Source organism: Scatophagus argus, chromosome 7, assembly GCF_020382885.2.
Source record: "Scatophagus argus isolate fScaArg1 chromosome 7, fScaArg1.pri, whole genome shotgun sequence".
Taxonomy (NCBI): Eukaryota; Metazoa; Chordata; class Actinopteri; family Scatophagidae; genus Scatophagus; species Scatophagus argus.
In genome coordinates this window covers 7,506,214-7,528,200 of record NC_058499.1, presented here as the reverse complement: position 1 = coordinate 7,528,200, position 21,987 = coordinate 7,506,214, and the positions used below count along the sequence as shown (strand labels likewise).

Here is a 21,987-nt window from a genome sequence, read left to right as displayed (position 1 = left end):
TTAACAGTATTAACCCAAATCCCAGCTTCTTGGGAGGTGGTAGTTCAAATGTCCTCTCTTAACCTTTACTCAAATTGAGTAAGCACAGAATTAGTATCAGCAAAACGCACTTAATGCAGCTACCACAAGTTAAAGTATCATCAAATTATAATTTCTGATGTAGTGTTCTAATGACGTGTTGCTTTGGTGGAAATGTATTATTATAAACGTGATTACAAGCTTTGTTTGTAAAATCTTGATATGTAAAGTGTCAGCAGTAAAATAAATTTATTGGAGTAAAAAATACAATATGTGCCTCCACACTGTAATTAGTGGAGGTATAAAGTAGCAAAAAATGGAAATATTCAAGTATATAAGAAACTGTACTGAAGTATATTACTTGAGTAAATTGTACTTACTGTTACTGTACATTCTACCACTGGTTACTCTAAACTTTAACACTCAAGACTTTTGTTTTTACTACAAATATATACTGGTTCCAAATATCAGTGATAAGTCTCCTTGATTGTTAACAATTGGTATTGATCCTGAAAGAAACCACACTGGTTGATCTTTAGTATAAAGTAATACATGCAAATACTCAAGCACCTCAAAGTTGTACTTACGTACAGTACGTGAGTGACTGTAATTACTTACTTCCCACCACCAAGTCTACTGCCTTTAAATGTCTTGCCTTAATGGAACATATCGGTTATGATGTGGGGAAAAAAAAGGATATTAACAAACTGACTACAACAGAAAACAATCCGTTAGCTATGGAAATACTAAAGCAACAAAACATTTTGTTGAACAAAATGTTGCTTTCGGGCGGCACGGTGGTGCAGTGGTTGGCACTGTCGCCTCACAGCAAGAGGGTTCCAGGTTCGAATCCCGGTCTGGGCCCTTCTATGTGGAGTTTGCATGTTCTCCCTGTGCCTGCGTGGGTTTTCTCCAGGTACTCTGGCTTCCTCCCACAATACCAAAAACATGCACATTAGGTTAATTGGCTACTCTACATTGCCCCTAAGTGTGAGTGTGAGAGTGTGTGGTTGTCTGTCTTTGTGTGTTGGCCCTGCAATTGACTGGCGACCAGTCCAGGGTGAACCCCGCCTCTCGCCTGTAGTCAGCTGGGATAGGCTCCAGCTCCCCTGCGACCCTGACGGATAAGCGGTATAGAAAATGGATGGATGGAAAATGTTGCTTTCTATTAGGAAGTCTTTTCCAAATTGTTCCAGTGTATAATTTAAAGAAATAAATAAAAACACATCCAAGTACTTACAACTTATTTTATTTAACATTATTTTACAATATAAACCATTCTATAGATTAAATCATGCTTAACTCTAGCGAGTGAAGGAGAAGCATAGAAGCATAGTTAAAATAATTATTCATTATTTTTACTCAAATGTTAGACAGTAAAACAATGAATGTCATCAAATGAGAGCTGGATAAGGCCAGTAACCAACAGTGTTATGATTTATTGATAATGGTGTGGAAATAATGCTAAAAAAATGTTACCATGAAAATAAGATGCCATTAAGTGCAAATAATGATAACAAAAAAAAAGCTACAACTGTGAGATGACTTCTTCATATTGTCTTTTGTAATGCATCGTTTATTCTGTGCAGCAGTGTGATGTTGATGTAACACTGAGGTGTTAAACAAGGTGCCACAATAAAGGGCACAGTTCCACTGACATCCGGGATTTAATGCTACAGTTCCTCTTTTCAGTTCATCAAGATAGATCCTGCTGCAACACTTCTTTGAATTGAGCACACAGCATACAGCCTGACTCCTGGCTTCTTTACCATCTTGAAAAGGAAGAGAAAAATACAGCCCAGAAAGAGGAGAATCCTATCATGTAGTATTAATAAAAAAAACAACAACAAACAAACAAACAAAAAAAAAAAACGTGCATGTTGGGAGTTTAATCTCTGGTTGAGGTTGTTCAGAGTGCAGAAGAACGGGTTGTGCATTAGCCGACAAGCCTTCCCCGTTGGGCGAAGAACTTCTGGAGACCCCTCATTCAGTGTTATCTGAGCTTGAGCCACTTTGACTGTGCTGGTCTGCTGAGGCAGCACTTGTAGAAGTGGACACAGGTTTGGCTTTCTCCTTAAAGTCTGTGATTATTACAGTCAAGTCTCCAACTGTGACCTCTAGATGCTGGGCACTGCTTCTGTCTATGTTTTTTAACCTGGGCCTGGTGAAGAGACAAACAAAGAGAAACCAGCTTTGGCAACTGCTTGGGGCTTACTTAATATTTCACTGGTGACAAATCCCAAAGCCTCAAAGACCAGTCAATAACATGAATTCATTACCTCAACCTTTTATGGCTTTTCTTTTTCAGCGTCGGTTCTTTGTCACTCTTGTCTTTCTCTGATTTTTCTTTCTTCTCCTTTTTAGGGTGTGTGGGTGGTGCAAACTGCTGATTTACTTGCTGTGCAACCAGCTGAGAAACAGGTCGTGGTTTTCTGAAAGAGACAACAACAACAACAAAAAAAAACCTTAAAAGACCTTATAGTTACATTTATGTCTGCCACACCTTGTAACTACTTGCTCTGACCAGGAGCTTCCAACAATAGTTTGAGAACTTCCAAATTTGATAAATTTTCCAAGACCATTTTAAAAACAGTGGTTGGGTGTCTATATGTACACTGAAACAGGTATTTCCAAAGTACCAATTTTTAAGTATAAACTGCCTTCTTTCTGTTTCTCTGAACAGCCTTTGGTTATTGCAGTGAAGGTATAGTACAATAAAGACAGAATGTCACACTGTAAAAACCTTGAGAAGATAGCATCTTGATTTTCTCTTACAGAATCGGTCCTTTAAGTACCAAAGTAATAATATAAACAACAATGAGCACTTGACATGTCTTCTGTGATAGATTTGGCCCTGAACACAAACTGTAAAATGTGCACAAAGCAGAATCAACAACCAAAACTGAACCTGACGGTGCTTTTTTTTATTAAATCACATCCCAATAAAAAAAAAATACTCTGATCGTTAAAAAGCCACGGCAATTCTTACCGAGTTGACGTCCCCTTCCTGACATCACACATCAAGCACTTGAACGCCTCAGCGCTGTTTCTGAACGTGCAGACACTACAGTCCCAGTACCCATCGTCGGAGGAGGGCTTGCATTGCCGCTTTGGCCTTCAGACAACACAAAAACAGTGTGATAATGGCATACTTTCAATGATTTCACAGAAACCCTGTGACATAAAAGGCACCAGAACAGGAACGACACGAGTCTAAGAGGGTCTCTTCTGCGCTGAACTCAAGTCATTCAGGAACAGTGAGCTTTCACTTCACGCAGGCAGTTGCCCCGTTCTCAGGCAGCAGCCAGCCGCCATGAACACTTCAGTTAAAACAGCTCCATCCATTGACTGAGCTGCCTGTTATCTAATGGCTCCACTTATCTGCTTTCAAAGATACTAGCGACTAGTTTTTACCTCGTGGGGCTCTTCTTGTCACCCATTTTATGAAACTTCGAGTCGCTGGAGCCGAAAAGGGTCAATGTTACAGGTGAAAAGAAGCATTTAGCTGCTGCTCAGCTGTCGGGGAAACTCCTGCCGAAGGAGGGTCACGTGACACCGATTCACCCAATCACGTTTAACGTAGTGACAACAGCGACAACAAAGTGTGACTCAACGTTGATGAAAAGCGCCTTGAGCATTTTGCAGCGCGATAACGCGGGTAGACACGTTTTGAATGAGGATTGGGGAAGTAAAATGTGCATAGATGATGTTTGTAAATCTGCACTGTAGTAAGTGTTCTTCACAAATTACTATTAATAGAAATTTATGGAGATTTGTGGTGTTTTTTGGTTTGTTTGAATACTTGAAGACCTCCATTTTACACAAGTACTATGATTACGATTTTGAGGTAGTAATTAGTGCCTACTTTGCCTATAGATTTCCATTTTCTTAAAAGAAATAGAATTAAGCTCGTTATTATTTTTATATACATATATATATTTATAGCATTGGTATTGTAGGTTTTTTGGGCTTATACCGGGACCAGGGAAACTAATTTCGTTCCACCACATGCTTCTACATGTGTGAAATGACAATAAAGCTCCTTGAATCCTTGAATCCTTGAACAGAGAAACTGCAGCTGCAAAAGGGAGGACAACAGATGCAAAGTATGCATAACTACATCATTCATGAAAAACTAGAATAGTGTATTATCTTCATTACGAACCTCTACAATATGGAGCATGACAAACAAAAAATAAAGTTATACATAGCCACCATACATTAAGTGCTAGTCCGTGTACTGAGATACAAATAATCACAAAGGAAGAGAGGAAATTTGCAGTAAATAATTCCAAACAAAAGGTGTACTTCAATGTATTGTTGGTGTGTCATGTCTGCAGAAAGTCAATTTTGTTAAGTATCTCTGCTTCTTCATTTTAAAGGCAATAAACGTACTTGTAATTGTAGTTCACTTATTTTAAACAGCTACATGCGTGGATGAAGAATGACACAGCCTATGATGGGTTTAGAAATCATAATACCAGTCAGTGGTCTACATTGCCCAGCACCATAGAAGTTGTTCAGAATAAGCTCCGCATTGACGAGCAACAACATTGAAATGCTTCTTAAAATACAAGAACGACTTTAATACTGTAATGCTATATATGGTATCTGAATACCTTTGATACTTAGGTTTCAGTACTTTTACCATTCGTCGAGTATTTGTAAATTTTGCTAGTTAAGATCTACTACTACAGCCCAATGTAAGAAAGGTTAAGCATGACTATCAGTCGCCACTAGAGGGCGGTAGCGCGATGTTTTCTGAGAGATTCTGCGAAGAAGAGCAGACAGGAATTTAAGCGACGAAACGTTCATGTTGCTGAATGTTTTGGGTTTTTTTTAAACTATTTTCTTTTTAGTCACACACAACTTTGATTTTAGTATAATTGTTCTTCAAGGATTTGAGAAATATTTAAAGCGTGCTTTGAAGCCGGGAGAATTCAAAGCAGTATTTGGTGAGTGAGTGAGTTTCTTACGACTTCCTCTTGTACTGTGATGCTAAATTGCTAGGTTTGCTAATAACAATGCTAATACAGTGGAGCCTTCTCACCCAGCGGTAATAACATTATACATTTTTAACATTACAGTGCCATTATACATTTACACGTTATAATAACATTATACATTTAAAAAACTGTTAGGGTAAGGGTATGATGATGGTGTAGAAATATAGGGCTTAAAATGCTCTATGGTAAATATGCCTCTCCTATGTCAGATAAACAAGGCTATATTCTTTCTACGTATAGGTTCGCCATTCTGTGCGGAGACTTCTGTCCAAACCAGTTAACGAAAATCATTCCTTCAACAGTAAGTGAAAACAACTGTAATTTTACATTGTTACTAGTATAACAATGTTATTAGTGGTTCTCATACAGATTTATCCTGTTCAGTCCTGCTCCAGTTTATATCAGAGCTTTGTTACGTGTTAATGTACGTGTGAAAGTGAGTTCACAGTGAATTGTACTTAGAAGTCGCATGCTGATCAGGACACAAACACACTCTTTTTTTTGCAGTGGCGTATATGCGTGGTCGTTCAATTAGGGATGCATATGAAGAGTGCTTCTCAGGAACGGATGCAAGAGAGGTAAGGAGAGATATTGTTTTGCATGGCCAAAATATATTAGTTTGACTAAGCCTCCTTGGTAATTAGTGGGAAGAACTGGTTACTGAAAGTGTTTAGTGTTATGTTATTATATCTCTGTTTAAAAATCGGCTCCACTGACCCCTGGAGCACTTTGAACAGCATGTTATGTACCTTGTCAAGTTCTTCTAAATCCAAATGTTTGTCCAGGCTAATGGACAGAAATGTGAAATCGCACGTTGTGTCATTTCAGGTGACAGTCCATCGAGTTGTGAATATCATTGACAGGAGGAGCCCTGCGCCTCGAGAATTTGACAGAGGCTTTAATGATGACCCGTGGTATGATGATTCTCGAAATTACCAGGACGCAAGAGAATATTACGAGGAAGGGTGGTACCCACCTAGTGATCGCCGATACTTTGATGACAGCCCTCATTTTCGCAGAAATTCTTCACCCTCACGAAATGTAAGACGGTGTTGGTATGCATGGTTTATAACACTAAAATCTGTTTTGTGTTATGGATGGAGCTGCAGCAGTGGGTTGATGAATCATTTAATCGATCAATAGAAAATGTATTACCAGGTATTTTGAAAATTGATAAATCGTTTCAGTCATTTTTGAAGCAGGAATTTCAAATATTTGCTGGTTCTAGTTTCTTAAAGGTTTTTAAAGACTGCTTTTCTTTGTCATGTATGAAAGTTAATGGAGAGTGTTTGGATTTTTGACTGTTAGTTGGACAGCAACAGAATTTGAAAATACCACTTTTGGCCCTAAGAAATAGTTTTTCGCAATCTTTTTGACATTTTATAAACTAAACGATTAATTGATTCATCATGAAAATAATCAGCAGATTAATTTATAATGAAACTAATAGTTGTAATCCATTTAATGTGATTTAATGTACTTTTTCTCCTTTAAAAACTGTATCAGACACATCTAAGAAAATCCTGTTGCATGCATCAGTACATGTGTGGTGGGGGATCTTTAAAAGTGTTGCGATTGTTTGCAGGAGGGTTCATACTCCCAATCGTGTTACAACAGGCGTGATCTAAGGCATCAGCTGGTATCAAGGTAATTAATTTTACTTTGTCACATCCCTAATATGTCAGATTCTGAGTTGCTCCACTGAATCTTTATGTCATGCATTACACTGACCACTAGATGGAGGCAGAGTTTTGTCTTTTGAAAGGTTTTCAGCTTGATAAAGATTTAATGAACCTCGAGGTGTGTGGCTTTTTTTCATGCAGTATACGGTAATTAAAATCGGTTAACCCAGCTCTTAAGTGTAAAAAATCACTTTGAATTGCTATTTTTTTTAAGTTCTTTATTTCCATCCTATAGTAAAGAATATAACATCTCTTTTTACTAATTATCGCATTGGCAAAATGCCTTGGCAGAAGAGTATAGTTTTTAGGAAGCATATTTCAGTGATCTGTCACCGCACTGCTCTTAAGGTAAGCGCAAGAGCTTAACCCCACACAGAGAAGCTAACAGACCCCCGCCCCTCCCTCCGGCCACTCCAGCATACCAACAGTTTACAGGCCTGGGCTCCCTTTTCCAGGAGTCAAACCAGGCTGGAGAAGGGGACAAAGGGCACTAGTGTCTACTCACTTTGCCAGGCCGACCCCCCCCCCTTTACCCCCCACACTGAGAGGAAAAACAGCTGGACCACTCCCTCTTCGGTTCAACACCCGCACACATCTCAGATACTCTGAGCAGTGTATGTCTTGTGCCTCTTGTGGTCCTCACTGCGTTAGATAAAATTTTATATTGGATATTTTCAAGTTCCAAATGACCTTTAAAATCTATCTGTTGTGGTAATGCTACACAGCAAGTACGGTGTGTACTGGTCAAGTTATTTGGATTGTGTGAAGGCACTCATCTCGAACTGGGATTACCGAGGCATTGTACTAACGTCGAGTGAACAGTGGGATGTATTCTTTACACAGAAAGAGAATTTTAACCAGTTTAGCTTACACTGGAAATGTGGGCAGTACTAAGGAAGAATTATCCCAGTGACTACAAACGTTCCATCATTTCTGTCTAAACAGTATAGCTGTGGTGTTTTGGGTTCTTTGCTTTGGTTTTGCCAAGAAACAGCTGATTGCCTCCTCTTGCCTCCCAGCCAGCAAGACAGTAATTTAATTTTTTTTTTTTTAATTTTATTATACTTTATTAATCCCAAGCTGGGAAATTACTTCTCTGCATTTAACCCATCACTGATTGAAGCACACACACATGCAACATGCAACATGCAGTGAAACACACAGGAGCAGTGGGCTGCCATTTCAGGTGCCCGGGGAGCAAAATTGGAGGGTTAAGGGCCTTGCTCAAGGGCACATCAGCCAGCAAATAGAGGGGGAGGAGCATTATTAATCACTCCACCACACCCAAATTTTTTCCTGCCAGTCAGAGGTGGAATGGAACTGGCGACCCTCTTGTCACAAGCTGTACTGTATATGACTCCATAACTACTCTGTAACCCCTCGCCTTACAAGTATGCCGTAAATCAATCTTAAGGGGTGTGTGATAAAGACAAGTAGTGCATAAATATAATAAAGTTCTGTAGAGGCATCTTGGTGACAAACTCTCAAATAGTTTTTCTGAGCTCCCTTGTGGAGGTTGTTCACTTGGATTATGAAATGAGTGGACTGCCTGATGTGTATCTTCAAGATATTAACTCTCTTAATGAACAGTGAAACGCTGCTGTGCTAAATGCAGCCGTGTCTTCATTTGTGAACTGCCCTTGTAAATCTACTCAGTTAGTTGAAGTACTGTTATTTTTGAATGAGCCCGGCCTCCGTGTTGTGATCAAAGACAGCAAAGGGAATAAAGATGCAAATATTATAGGTCATTAGTGTTTGTTAGTAAGTCAGTAAATCATTGTATTATTCTGGTGATATCTTTGTGTAGTGACTGTTGGTATGAAGGGTCTTTTTCTCATATCTTTGCTTCTGCATTAAGGCACAGCCGTTTAAATGTGTATCATTTCTGGACAAATGTCTGTCTGATAAGTGCCTGATATACTCCTTGTACTTCCAAGCACACAGTGTTTTCTCCCCTATTCATAGTTTTTTGATGTTATTTGTGTCCTGCATTGATGTCAATTCAACGTTGGCAAATTAAGTTCAGGCAAATGGCACGCTGAGTCTTGGCTACTTCAAACAGACCATGAGTCGTAAAAGTGTGAGGCGCTGTTAGACCTGCTCTTTGTTTGAGATGTGGCCCGAGTTCAGGCAGAGGTCGTGACAACCAGGTGCCTTTGGGTCCTTTATACCTCTGGGCCTAAAGGTTTTTTGCACACAAGTTTTGAGTCTGTAAAATCGTAAAAAATGAGCAAGCAAAAATAAAGTTTCAGTACTTGTGTTGGTTTTATCATGTTAGATAAATGCTCAGGAATCACTCTTTACTTTATGTGGTTGACTAACAGCTTTGTTGACAGTGCTTTGTGTCTTCAGCTCCATGTTTAAGCTTCGTCACGGTTGTGCCTACAATTGAAGGAAGATACTGGTGAAAAAAGCCCCTAATTGCTCCAGCTGTCAGCCAACTGTTGCTTGGGCCAAAGTAAAAGCTTGCCTCCATGCCAGAAGTTCATCAGTGAACCACTGAGTATGAATTTTGAAAGCTTTGTGGATCGCTCTTTTATTTATTCTGTTTCCATTGCCCGTCTAAAGGCGCGCTCTGACAAATACCAAACCCTCTTTGTTCTTTAACCAGGAGTGATGAAGATGATGCATTTTGAATTTGCATTAAACATGCTCTTGATTTGTTATATTTTTGCTTGGAACTTTGCAAAGCGTTTGTTGTAAGGTTGCAGAGCAGCTTTGCTAGTCATTAATTTGTCTGTATTTTTGATGTTTCTCAGGAACCGTGGCAGAGCCGGTCACAATTACCGCAGCAGAGGTCGAGGGTCAGGCCCTCCTCAAAACTCTGTGCCAGGCAGAAAAGCCAAGCCACTGCATTCACATCCGTATGTTTTTTTTTTGATTTCCAGTATACATTTAACAGACTGCCAACTCTTTGAGCTTTTAAGCATGGCTTAAAATCTCTTGCCTAGTTTTTGATAAAAAAAAAAATTCACTCAAAACTGACAAAATGTATCTATAAGGTTGTCTTTGAAAATGTCACTCTTGAGGAAGGATATCCAGTAATTACATTTTAAGAAAAATAATAAAAGATTCCCATGACAAGTACTGTATCCCTCATTTTATGTGCAGTGAAAAAATATGTTCCTGCCTCAAGCTGTCATGTGCAGATACGGAAAACAAATGCATTTATATATATTATTCATCAAAAGCTAAATCTCTTGTTTTGTCACCAAAATCCACAGCACTGATTTGCCTGTTTTCGATCACTACAGCACCGGTCCACCTGCCATCAAACGGGGACGCTCTCCTGGGAACAGGGAAGCCCAGCCACCAGTCCGCTCTGGATCAAACACGAGGAGCAGGAGCTTCTCCCCCGACCGGGAAAAAGGCCACAATCACCAGCAGGCCCAGAAAAAGCGTAAGTATATGTAGTCGTCGTGAATCTTTAACAGGTTGAGTCAACAGATTTGAAAAAGTCGGAGTTACAGCCTTGTGATCAGCTGTGAAGAATGAAAGAAACCGAAATCTGAACATTCATTCTCACGTTTTCAGGCACACATTTCTCCACACCTACACATCAGTATCAGTAATGAACCTGTGCTATAATAGTGCTGCTGGAACGTTAAATAGTGTATGATATACCGTATGTTCTGTGCCGTTAAAGTTTTTGCCAGCGAACCCAGCACAGCAGTCCCAATATTGATTAGCTGTTGGTCCGTGTACATTTTAACACCACCTAAATTCACATATTTGTTCATACTGGGCTGCTCCCTGTTGTATTTGCAATGAAAATGTTATACCTGAGATATTTTGGCAATTGTTATATCACCTTTATTTGCAAACTGTAAATATATTTATACCATTCTGAATGAGGAAGAGAAAACTTTAACCTTGTCTCCATTCTCCAAATCCATTATACGATTTCTTTTAAAACTGTTGCAAAGAACTGTCAGTAATGGACGTAGCTTTCTGACCTGCTGCCTGGGAGGACTGTGTGACGTCCAGTAACGCGGCACCACTCTGTGATTGGCCACAGCATGCAAAACCTGAACAAGCACAGATAATGTGAATTTGCTAATACACTATCTAATACAGTGATTGCCCTTGCAGCTGTTACACCCTCTGTAATGACAACAATGGAGATAATTTTCCTGTTTTACACAAGTATACATATAATTATAACATAATTATAATGTCTAAAGGTATTAAGCCGTTCCAGGTGAAGCATCTGTTTTCAGACGTGGCGTGTAATGCGAAGGTCAGGGTGTGCTGAAACATGTTAAGATGTTAATTACACTAACACCACACACACTTTTAGAGGCTGGGAAAAAGGATACCCTAACTTTATTGGGGTGGTTTGGTTTTGGATTCAGAACCTGACCTTTTCTTCAGTGAGAAAGTAGTTCATGCGTCGGCTTAACGGCGTCTTTAAAATCACTTTGGGTCTGTCATTTTACATGCTTTCTTTTGTGACTTTTACGGCCTTTAGAACTTTAATTGGCAATGCGGAGCTAATGAAATTTATGCATTCACATTTTATGAAATCTTGTTTTTAAGCGATCTGACACAAGCAATATAACTAGTCTCAGGCAAAGCAGTGCGGACAATGATTTCTTTGATTTCTAGGATACGCAAACAATATTAATGTGTTGAATGCTTAGCTCCATGTTGTACAACCCTTTGAAGATGCAATAAAACTGTGAGAAAACAGTTGTGCCTCCCACCTCCCCTCCTATCTGGGATACTAATTAGGCCAGCACAGCAGAGTACACAAAAACAGGACTTTGCTGATAGGCTTTGTCTTGCGCACAGAAGCTGTGTACAGTGTACTTCTACCAAAAGCTTGATCATTGCTGATTATTACTGGCAAGAACCACTGGGGCTGCTGCCTTGTGGGACGACCACCTGCATGGCTTGGTGTCAGGTTCTGTAGCTGAAGGCCATTGGGTCCTTAGTGGACTAAAATCCTTTTACAAAGGCTCCAGGTTACGTGGATAACGAGACAACATGTTTGGATGTACTACAGTAACTTTGTCACTTAAAATCCGTGTGTACATGCAACATGTCGGTAATCATAGAGAGCACCTCCTGGGAACACTATAGTCGCACTGACTGGACTCAAATTAAAAGGGAGGTTTTGCTTGGGCTCACTCTAAGTACTATGGAAGATTCCTTCAGTAAAAACAGACAACTTGGCCATTTTTTTCTAGACACATTGGAGCCAGCAGAGGACAATATTTCAGTTTAGGCATGGCTGAGATCCAGCAAGGGAGTATTTAAAAAAATGATTTATGCTTTTGAGTTGCAGCGTAGTGCCTTGGATTTGTGATTGTTCACAGTGACAGTTGAGTTATTGTTTGATGTTTCACTGTGGAAAATAATTGTTCTGCAGGGTGTTGTTTAAAAACCAAATTTATGGCATTTTGCAGCTCTGAACAAAATGAGATGGTTAATGAACATATGTAGAGGGGAATTACATTGCCTATCCATATTTAAAGCTGGCTTGCTGCAGTTAATGTAACGTGTCCCAGACCACTGACCAATGAAGTAAAAGCACGCTGTGGTTGCCCTCGTGTGTTCTTTTTGTGTGTTCTCTTTTAATCATTGACACCACTTTGCCAGAACTTTTTATTTGCCATAATGTTCAGAGGAAGATTATCTGGTTGTGATACATTGTCCACAGACAAGCCCAATGTGCCAGCGAACCACACTGCCAGCAGCTCTGTTGAGGGGTCTCCTCACAGCTCAGGATCATCGAAGGTAAAAACAGCCTCTTCTCCCAGTATCACTCATGAAGAAACATGTTGCAAATACAGCTAAATACAGTAGCATGTGATACTCTACATCACTCTATACTCTTGTACTTAATGTAACAGCTCAGTAAAATCTCAGTGAATATCAGCTGTGCAGAGGAGTTCTAGAGTATCACAGTAATTTCAGCAATTATACAAAATTGTCTTAACATTTCATAAGCATAAGAACACCTTTTCTCTACAGCAAGACGTTTGTTTCATAATTCTTGTCCTCTGGTTGCCTCTCTTCTATATTAATGAACAGATCCCTCCTAGTCAATGAAACACATCGCTTAGAATAGGATAATAATAAATACTATGAATGATCAATAATTAGTTTTAATGAACACAACTCTTACAACAGTTTTTGGCAGAAAACTCTCAGGTCTTGTACTGTCCTCGAATTCATCAAAAACAGGAGTATTGAAATGGTTTACATTAACACCAGTGATTATGAAACTTTTACATATGAAGGTGAAATTTGCAGTATATGTTTTGTACTGAAACAGGCAAACCCTGTACTGGTACCGTATAAAAAGTCGGAAAAACATGTTGTTTGATTTTTTGACATTTAGGTTATGTTCCTTTTAATTGGAAGTATAGCTGATCTATATGTGTCTTTGGACCTTTGCCTTGATCTTTGGCTGTAAGGATCCTTTAATCAGAGAGATGTACTGTATATGTTACCACATTTCTGTTTACTGTTTCTGACATGCGGCACACATAATGACACATGTACAAAAATAAGAACTCAACACCCGTAAAAGAGCGGAGTTGTCTCTATTTGAAACACTTTGAAATCAGAACCAGCTTCTAAACCTGGTGACCTCGACTCTAACCCCTGAACCTTTGGCCTGCCAGGAAAAAACTCCTGCATCTGTAGCGGAGACGGAGGAGGTGGTGGATGCCAGCATGGAGCCAAAGTTGACACCAGAGGAAGACTTCAAGGCTCGCCGGTTGGAGGCCATTAAAGCTAAGGCTCTGGAAATTGAGACGGTAATAAGATTTGCTTCATGAAACGACTTCACTTTTCTCGGTTCTTTGTGGCTTTTGTCTGAACATACCTCCATTGTCTTTGTTTATTGTGTTTATATGGATAATCTAGATTGTACACTGAATCTGAGACATTGCGGCCCCAAAACTGATATTCCCAATGACTTCAACTTTGTGTGTGGTTGCACCATTTAAGATGTGTGGGCTTTACCCAGATCCCGAAGTGGGCGACGTATCCAGACAACCCTTTTACACTGGCTTCTTTATGATTTGGCTGACAGTCAAGGGGTTGATGTAAAAGGTGTATAAATGTGCCTTTGCTTGCCACTCGTAATGTTTAAGGAACACTGTACTTGAAAATATTTTTTGGCGGACAGAAAGTGGATAAGTCAGCAGAAAACTCCTTAGCACCCCAGGTTGTGATGCTTCTTGTGGCCTGCTATTTGAAGTTGCACCCTCCCCTTCATTGCGCTGTACTACAGTGCCACTTATCTGTTCCCGTTAAAGCAGGGCAGGAATTGCCCTGCAGGATGCAGGCGGCCCACCCACGGTGTGGTACGTCTTTTGGCATCAGCACACACATGCTTACCCTGCCTTTTCCATCTGCTTCTATAGACACGGTGAGAGGTAGAAGCCTCTACTGTGTCTTTCCTGTAACATCTGCCCCAGGCTCAGTTGAACACAAAATGATCCATCGCCGCTGTGGATCTCCAAACTGAGCCGATCAGGCCGTGGGCAGGTTTCAGACCTCCTTAAAGTGGATGAAGGAACATCTCTGATCCACAGCTGTTACTGTAAAACGTGTGTCTCACACACACGTTAACCACTCAATTCCCCTTTTTGTCCCTCCTAAATGGGCTATTTTTCTGATCAGTGATGCTGTGTATACAAACCCTGTTAGCCTGTGGCCAGGTGAGTCGAAAATGGATTTGTCACACAAGCACAGCTCATTGTTTTTCAGCCAAGGGCTTGTTGTAATGCATACTTTCTGCTGGTGTTTCAGGGATTTAAATGAAATTAGAAACCTCAAACAGATTCACCAAAACAGAAAACGCACCTGCTTATGAGACTTCTTGTCATACGATGTTTCAAAACACTAAATCATTACATTACAGACGCGCTGACTAGCATGCAGTTGTTTTGTAAACCATCATCACAATATCTCCTTCTGCTTCTTTGTGATGCAATAGATGACAATTCATCATTCTTTGGCACTGACCACAGAACAAATCTGAGCATGTAGAATAACATCACCAACACAGGAACTCGGAAAATATCCATTCAAGACTTAGCTAACTGCCTGGGAGTGATTTTCAGAGTCCATTCATCATCTCAATCAGCCCAAATGAAACATATCCATTTCAACTATTAGCCACTCCATTGAGAGGTCCGGTTTGCAGCTTGAGTGATTAAAATGGCTCTTTTAATATCCCCTAATGTGTACCAGCCCTCCAGTCATTACCCCACTTCCCTTATTATGCAGGACCCCTGCCTGCATCAGTGCTCATTTGAACAGAGCCTCACTAAATGTCCACGTGAGTGCCTCATGTATAATCTCACTCAGCCTCCCAACCCCCAGCCGGTATCCCAACGTACACTCTTGTCAGTATGTTCACAATTTGGACCTCCACAAACATCCGATTTGGGCAGGAGCCCACTTTTTAAGGCTCCTCTTTAAGGGCCCTAGTGTTACTCTTTCTCTTGGGGCTCCAGCCCGTCCTGTGTGGCCCCTCACTATCAGTCTTAAGGATCAGCTCATGGCTCCCACTCCAGGGAGGGAACTTAGGCAGAACCTCCCCTGCAACCTTTTCTCACAACATAGAGAGCACGCTCAGGTCAAAATCAGCTTTCCTGTTTGTTCAAGTAACGTGGGAGCAGTTTTTTGTTTTTTGTTTTTATAAAAATAGCTGCCTGTTTGAAGTCACCCTGCAATTGTTTAGTGCTTGGATAAATAAACGTGGAGTAATGCTGTTCATCAATTTACATGTGTAGTCATATGTGTGCAAGCACATGATGGCTCACAGTCCTCTAAGCTCAAGTACAATCAAGGGAAATCTTTTAATTTGAATTCAGAGTTCATTATAAGGCCACTATCCCCAATCTTTTCCTTATCCTATTCTGAAGCTTTCAAGTGTGTAACTTGTGTATATGGGATATAATGAAGTGAAAATGTAATCGCTGTCAACAAAGGCTGTAGCTTGGGAAAAGCTTAGAAAGATTTTGTTTTGAAAGATGGCAAACATAATTAACCCTAAGTGATTAGTGGGGTACTGGTTTGTGGGACGCACACCACATGTTTGTGTCTCATTTAGGCCATGTTTCCTCTCACATCATCAAACCTGGAACACATTTTTGCTTCCTCTGCTAGATAATGCTCACCTAGTGAAAATGTTTATCAAAGGCAAAATCTGCACTTAAGTGGCAGTGGGGAGGAAATCCACCTGAAAGCTAGTGTGTGTAATGTAAAATTAAGGTGAATAAAAAGGTTCAGAATAGCCTGGGAAGGGACCGCTTATACAGCATGCAGACAGAAGGAAAGCTGTGTTGTGGAATGAAACTGACCCTGAGCTTAGCTGCCCACACGTGTCGTGCGTCTCTCGCTTCCTTGTGGTCGGGCTGAAGGCTATCATTATGTGGGGCTGCCAATTCGCTTGACATGATCTGCTGACATTAAATCATCAGCCTGAGTCCAAACATGTCCCACAGTCTGGGATATTTCTGTTGGAGTTTACGTGACTTACCATCCTCAGAGTACGTACAGTGCATGTTGTGATACAGTGATAATAACCTTTTCCCTGCAACTGGAACCATCGCCGTTCCACATTCACTTGCTGTAGCAGAGAATGTGGGTTAGCGATGCAGGAATGAACAGATAGGTGTGCATCAGCTATCTGAACATGCTCTAGCTAGTTCAGCGGGGTGAATTATCAAGGGGGCAGGAGAGAAATGAAATCTGAAAAAGCCATGCAGGAGAACTGAAGTGATCTTGTGGGCTTGAGGCATTGCTTTTTTTTGACGGAGAACCTTCATTTTCTCCCACCAATTTGTTGTTTGTGTGTAATTCTCATTTCACATAACCTTATTAAGCCTACTTTGGCCCTGGTGTGACACACACAACAAATGCACCTGGACTTTTTTTTTCTCCACAGCAGGTATTGTAAACAGCCTGACTTTGAGGCTTTTGTTGTTTAAACATGGGACCTTTCTTTAGCTTGAAAACACAGTGAGTGGTTCCCATGTGGCAAATTGTTTCCATCCTTATTGTTCCAAGCTGAATGCCATATTATTTTTGTTTCTTTGACCTTTTTCTGTGTATTAAAAGCACCACCCAGCTGAGCTCCCTGCAGCCTCACAGTCCAACATCAGCTCCTCTTTCCTTTCTCCCTTGGTAGTGACAGTAATATATTTCCATACATCAGAGATTAGATGCATTTCTTGCTTAAAACCTTGTAAATCTCATCAAGTGCAGTGAGGTGATGTGACTGTGATATAAGTAATTTACAAAAGCTTTCTTGGTCTCTGTACAAATTGATGGATACTCAATCATGACTTTGCCTAGATACACATTATGTAATGTGTATCTAGGCAAAGAAACAGCAGTTGTGGTTTTAAATTCCCCCATAACTGACAGAACTCTGGAATTGAGCCGTTTAACTGGTTAACCTCACATTCTGCTCAAGACTGGACACTGATTTAAGCTGACAGGTAGCATTTTTTTCTTTCAAAAACATGAAAACTTATTGCATATATTTTATTTCATTTAGCAGATAATTAATGAAATACTGTCAACTGATCTTCTTCCTCCCTAAAAAAAAGTTAAGTGGTCCGAACATGTTCCTTTGAGGAAGCTGCAGCCGTTTGATTTCATCTCAGTGGTGAAGAAGTAGGTCATATCTCCTGACGCTTCAGGACAAGTGATGCAAACATTGACTGTTTTCCATCTGAGGAACTGATTACCAACAGCCGATTTCTAAAATATAAAACTATGAATATGTTGTGGCAATAAAATATGTCCTCTATGACCACGTGATAGCCTGTTTTTTCTATGTAGACATGTATCTAATCTTAAGTAGTAAATTGGATTTGATTTCTTCCTTGTAGTGGTCAGGAGAGTGGTTGTTTTAAGCCACAGAAAAGCCTTACATCTTCCCCAGTGACTCTAATTTGAGGGAAGAGGTGATCTGGGCTGCATTAACTCCACCTCCGGAGAACCCCAGTGTCCCAAACTGCTCCCTGACAAGCTGGTGTAGCCCAGAACATCTAGGTGGTGTGAGTGCATGGCCCCACATTTAGCCTTTTCTCCCCAGGTGATAAAAATGTTGTGAGCTTGCACCTGGGACTCTCATAAAGAACTTAACAGCCGTTTTGGGTAAGCAGTAAAATGTGAGAGCTTGTTACAATGTGGGAAGAAAGATTGCTGCAACACCAGTAACATACTCTGACACCTCACATCCCTTTTGTTATGGCTACACATGTCCTTGAATAGGCTTGCATACACACATTCACCCACCTGTTTCGTGGAATACACCAATTTGTTACAACTGGGTTCATTAATGGGGAATTCTGCTATTTTTAAACCTGTGCATTGGTCCAGTAGATCTCCTCAGCTGACAGCCGATACGCTGCTTTGTATATCCAGCAACATTACAGGAAGGTTTCCTACATAAGTAGTTGCTTTTGTTGAAGAGTAAAATCCAGAAACACGGGTCTTGCTCAAAGGGATGTCTTACTTGGAAAGAGATTTTGTCTGAATTTGTCATGCACTTTAATCTAAAAAAGTGAAGAGTCGTTTTTTTCTCTTTATGCTTCGTTGTGTCATTGTGAATGTTGACATTCCTGACGTCATTGTTTTCTTTTGTGCAGCATTACAGGCAGGACTGTGAGACATTTCGCACAGTGGTGAAGATGTTGGTGGCCAAGGAGCCCAGTTTGAATAATCTGCTGCAGGCTCCGCTGGATGAGAACCTGTTGGAGATCAAACAACGCTGCCTAGATGACCTTAGGCATTTTGTGAAGGAGCTGGACGAGGTATTAGAAGCCACAGGTCCCAAAACACTGAAATGACAATATGGAGTCTTAAAATCTTATTTTTGAAATAGAAAGTGCTAGAAGTGCATTCTATAAGTGCTCCCTATAAGAGCAAGCAGAAGGGGGAAATAAACTGAAAAGACAGAGAGACTGATGACCTAAAAACATGTCTAATTTTAGCTATGTTCAAAGATCAGACACTTCACCTTGCTTATGTGAATCATGCATGCATACTGTATTCTGTATAAATCAATGAAGACATTTGTATTGAGTTTTTAATCATATATGGACAAAAGCACCCTGTTTATAAGCATGTATGGAAACCTTCAGATGTAGTTTATAAAGACAGATAAAATACGATAATCCTAAAGCAATGGCATTATACAGTATCATAAAGCGTAATACCATTTCAAACAAAGTGACATTTACTGCGTCTGCATTGTGGTTCAGCTCAGCTTTACTGGCTCTTTTGGTTTTCCACTGTCACAAGTTAGCTAGCTAGCTAGTACCCCAGTGTAACGGCTTTCCTATAAGCCGGTTGCTGTTGCTGGGCCGGTGTATGATTTGTCCCTCATTTCAAGAGTCAGTGAGTTAACTCAAAAGATCCCCTGGAACCAACTGGTTTGGATGCTGTCCAGGACACAGATCACTAATGTACTGTCTTACCCCTAGATCATTGCCAAAGGGGGAAACAAGCCCAACCACAACAGCCCCCACACATCTCCTGTCACCCATGCCCAGACAGAAGAGGATTTTCCACAACTTTGTTCCACCGACCCAACCAGCACTGATTGAAAGCAAGAGGAAAGAAGGCAGCCTGGAAATACAGGGGACTCTCCTATGCTCTAGCTGGGAATGAAGGAGGAGGACTGCAAACTGGGAGTACGGAGGACTCCACCCTTGTCCCAGAAGTATTTAGACGAGAGAACCTGGACAAGAAAACAGCCATTCTGTCGGAGAGCTACCCTGCTCCTGCTCAGCATGATCCTGTAAAGGGCCTTTGAAAGCGGTTGCAGCTGTACCCCTGCCAAGGTGAAAAATTGAGCAATTTTCATCTCTCAAATCCCCAGGTCTGTCAGGTTATAACCTATGCCAAACCAGGATGGACACCAGACCGCCTTTCCGACCGTTTTTCCAGCCTAGCAAACAGTATTAGGACCTCAAGGCTAGCAGCACTGTTGCCTTTGCTAGCACCCCACCAAACCTGAAAGGTCCTAAGAAAGATAAGGTGGCCTGTGGGGTAACCTGTTACAGCCATGCTGAAGGCCCTTGGTGCAAGGTCCAGTATGAGGATGGTACTTGGATGTGTATACTTGCTGTCCACCAACAACTGCCTGCATCCCACCTCTGATGGGACGGCAACCACCTGGATCAGAGTACTAGATGGAATGTTAGGAGAGTGCTAAGGCATTTTTGTTTTTAAAACTGTTTTTTAAAATTCTTAAACGTTTTCATCATAACCAATGCTGTATTAATTCTTGAAAAGCAAATCTTTTGAATTACTTTCATTTATTCATTTACATTGAAAATGGGAGACGAACATTTTGAGTTCAGTATTTCTCATGTGTTACAAGAACAAAGTACTCCATGTGGCCATTGATTCAAAAACGACAAGAAAAAAATTCACAAGACACAGCATCCCATATGTTGTACAACATGCAAAGTACAGCTATAGTTGGTGCCAGTACCTTCTTTGTAAGGGTAATTTGATTTGACAAACTGTAAAAGCTGAATATGCAAAATATAAGTTTTTGAAAAACGTTTCCAGAGAAATAAGAATATATCTGCAGCTCTTTTTGGCTACATCCATGAAAAATTGAAAGGTCTACCTTCAAAACTGTTACTGTTTACATTTCAGATTAAAGCAGCAAATCTATTAAAATCTATTGCCTCACCTGTGCAATGCAGAGGCTGTATGACATGGATTACTGAGACCAAGAGCGACAATCTTTTAATAGGCTTGTAACAGCATATGATGTACAATATGTCACACTTTTCAGATTAATTTGTATATGGAAGCATCTCTGTTTAATGTATTTCTCCACTCGTTTTTTAAAATAGTGTTGCTGCACTCTTTCGGGAAAAAAACCGACTACTTCAGTCTGATCTAATTCTGTAAACCTGCATTCAGTGAGTTTGTTCTTGGGAGCACTGAAACATGCTGTAAACTCAACATGTTATCACTTCATAAAATTGTGATGGTGTCTTTGCAGACTGTTCTAAAGTCTTTTCTACAGTTTATATTTTGTTGTTATGATTGATACTAAGGAAAGATCAGCTAATACAAATTCTCATTGTGTTAGATCATATTTTTTTACATATTACACTTGTTAATCTTGCATAGCTACAAATTGATACATTACCTCATCAGTATACAACTTAAAACAGCTCTTTTTTTTCCGTCTTCTGAAAAAAGTATGATGCGAACAAAAGCTGTGAGTGGAAACAGTGTTGTACAACCCTTAATGCAACCACCCACAAATTGCATTTACTGAGATCTGATTTTGACTGATAGCTTAATTGAATCTAAATTAGACGTTTTGGGGTATTGTTGTAATCAACGTTAGTGACATTTGGCCTGGTGTTTCTGGTCTAATGTCGTGTTAAGCGAATGATTAACAATTCAGCTATTAGATGACTTTTTTTAATTTTATAATTGTTGTAGCGGCATTCCATTTGAATGTCTACAAAACGAATTAACCCTAAGGTTGATAGATGCAGTCGTCCAGACTAACATCGAGCAGTGATTATAACCTGACTATTGAGATTCTAAATAACTGGGGACAAAACCGACTCTTTCAACAGATCTAGACATTACAGTGCTTTTAATTCAGAAAAACAGCATCTCCTTTTAATTGCACTTGTTTACAGTGCTATTTACAAAATTTCGTTTTGCTTGCACAATGACAATAAAGACTCTTGAACCTGTTCAGTCTGGTCTAAAATGGAAAATGCACTGACATTGCACACTGACAAACGTGATACCTCCTGCACAGTGGAACTGATTGTTCTGTGTGAACAATATGTCATGCCATACAGTCATGAGCAAGAGAAATCTAATTCATATATTAAAAACATAAAACATTCAATTTTAACCAGTACTGAAAAGCTACTTCACTGACATAGAGCTTTTTGATTTTTAAGAAGTTGTCAAAGTCTCTCTTCATTTTCTGAAACAACAATATAGTTGTAATATGTGTCAAGGCCTGTAAATCTGTTGTTTTTTGCTCGCTCAAATATTGGTAGGGACAAATCTGTCCTCCCAAAATACTGGTAGGGATTATGTCCCTACTGTCCATACGCACACCTAGGGCCTTGTCCCAATTGGAACTGGTTTGGAGTCCTGCATTTATTGTGACATTTTGGCTGTTACGTTAGGAAGATAAATTGCACATTGACATGCATTACATTTTTTGTCAACCTTCGAATAGACCTACATTTAAAATTAAAATTGAGTCCTGCATTTATTGTGACATTTTGGCTGTT

The 21,987-nt window shown here is 40.1% G+C and overlaps 2 protein-coding genes across 2 annotated transcripts; one reads left to right on the top strand and one right to left on the bottom strand.

Moving 5' to 3' along the window:
• Window positions 1–1,251: 1,251 nt before the first annotated feature.
• LOC124061560 (YY1-associated factor 2-like) lies at window positions 1,252–3,593 on the bottom strand. Its single transcript, XM_046393485.1, has 4 exons — window positions 3,433–3,593; window positions 3,008–3,133; window positions 2,298–2,450; window positions 1,252–2,179 (listed from the first exon to the last, which is right to left on the bottom strand). The coding sequence occupies exons 1-4, from the start codon at window positions 3,456–3,458 to the stop codon at window positions 2,002–2,004; spliced, it is 483 nt and encodes a 160-aa protein (XP_046249441.1). The 5' UTR covers window positions 3,459–3,593; the 3' UTR covers window positions 1,252–2,001.
• A 1,175-nt stretch (window positions 3,594–4,768) lies between these two features.
• LOC124061559 (periphilin-1-like) lies at window positions 4,769–21,429 on the top strand. The gene is made up of 11 exons (XM_046393484.1): window positions 4,769–4,973; window positions 5,265–5,325; window positions 5,532–5,602; window positions 5,853–6,065; window positions 6,610–6,671; window positions 9,466–9,570; window positions 9,961–10,106; window positions 12,372–12,448; window positions 13,342–13,476; window positions 18,337–18,501; window positions 19,174–21,429. Coding segments are annotated over exons 2-11 (1,098 nt in total). The 5' UTR covers window positions 4,769–4,973; window positions 5,265–5,324; the 3' UTR covers window positions 19,297–21,429.
• The last annotated feature ends 558 nt before the right edge of the window (window positions 21,430–21,987 follow it).

Bases quoted from the DNA above. Each gene is read 5' to 3' on its own strand.
- LOC124061559 (XM_046393484.1), top strand. The intron at 9,571-9,960 runs GTATGTTTTTTT...CGATCACTACAG, and splicing joins AAGCCACTGCATTCACATCC to CACCGGTCCACCTGCCATCA. The intron at 12,449-13,341 runs GTAAAAACAGCC...TTGGCCTGCCAG, and splicing joins ACAGCTCAGGATCATCGAAG to GAAAAAACTCCTGCATCTGT.
- LOC124061560 (XM_046393485.1), bottom strand. From the start codon at position 3,458: ATGGGTGACAAGAAGAGCCCCACGAG. The intron at 3,134-3,432 runs GTAAAAACTAGT...TGTTGTCTGAAG, and splicing joins GACAAGAAGAGCCCCACGAG to GCCAAAGCGGCAATGCAAGC. The intron at 2,451-3,007 runs GTAAGAATTGCC...TGTCTCTTTCAG, and splicing joins AGGAAGGGGACGTCAACTCG to AAAACCACGACCTGTTTCTC.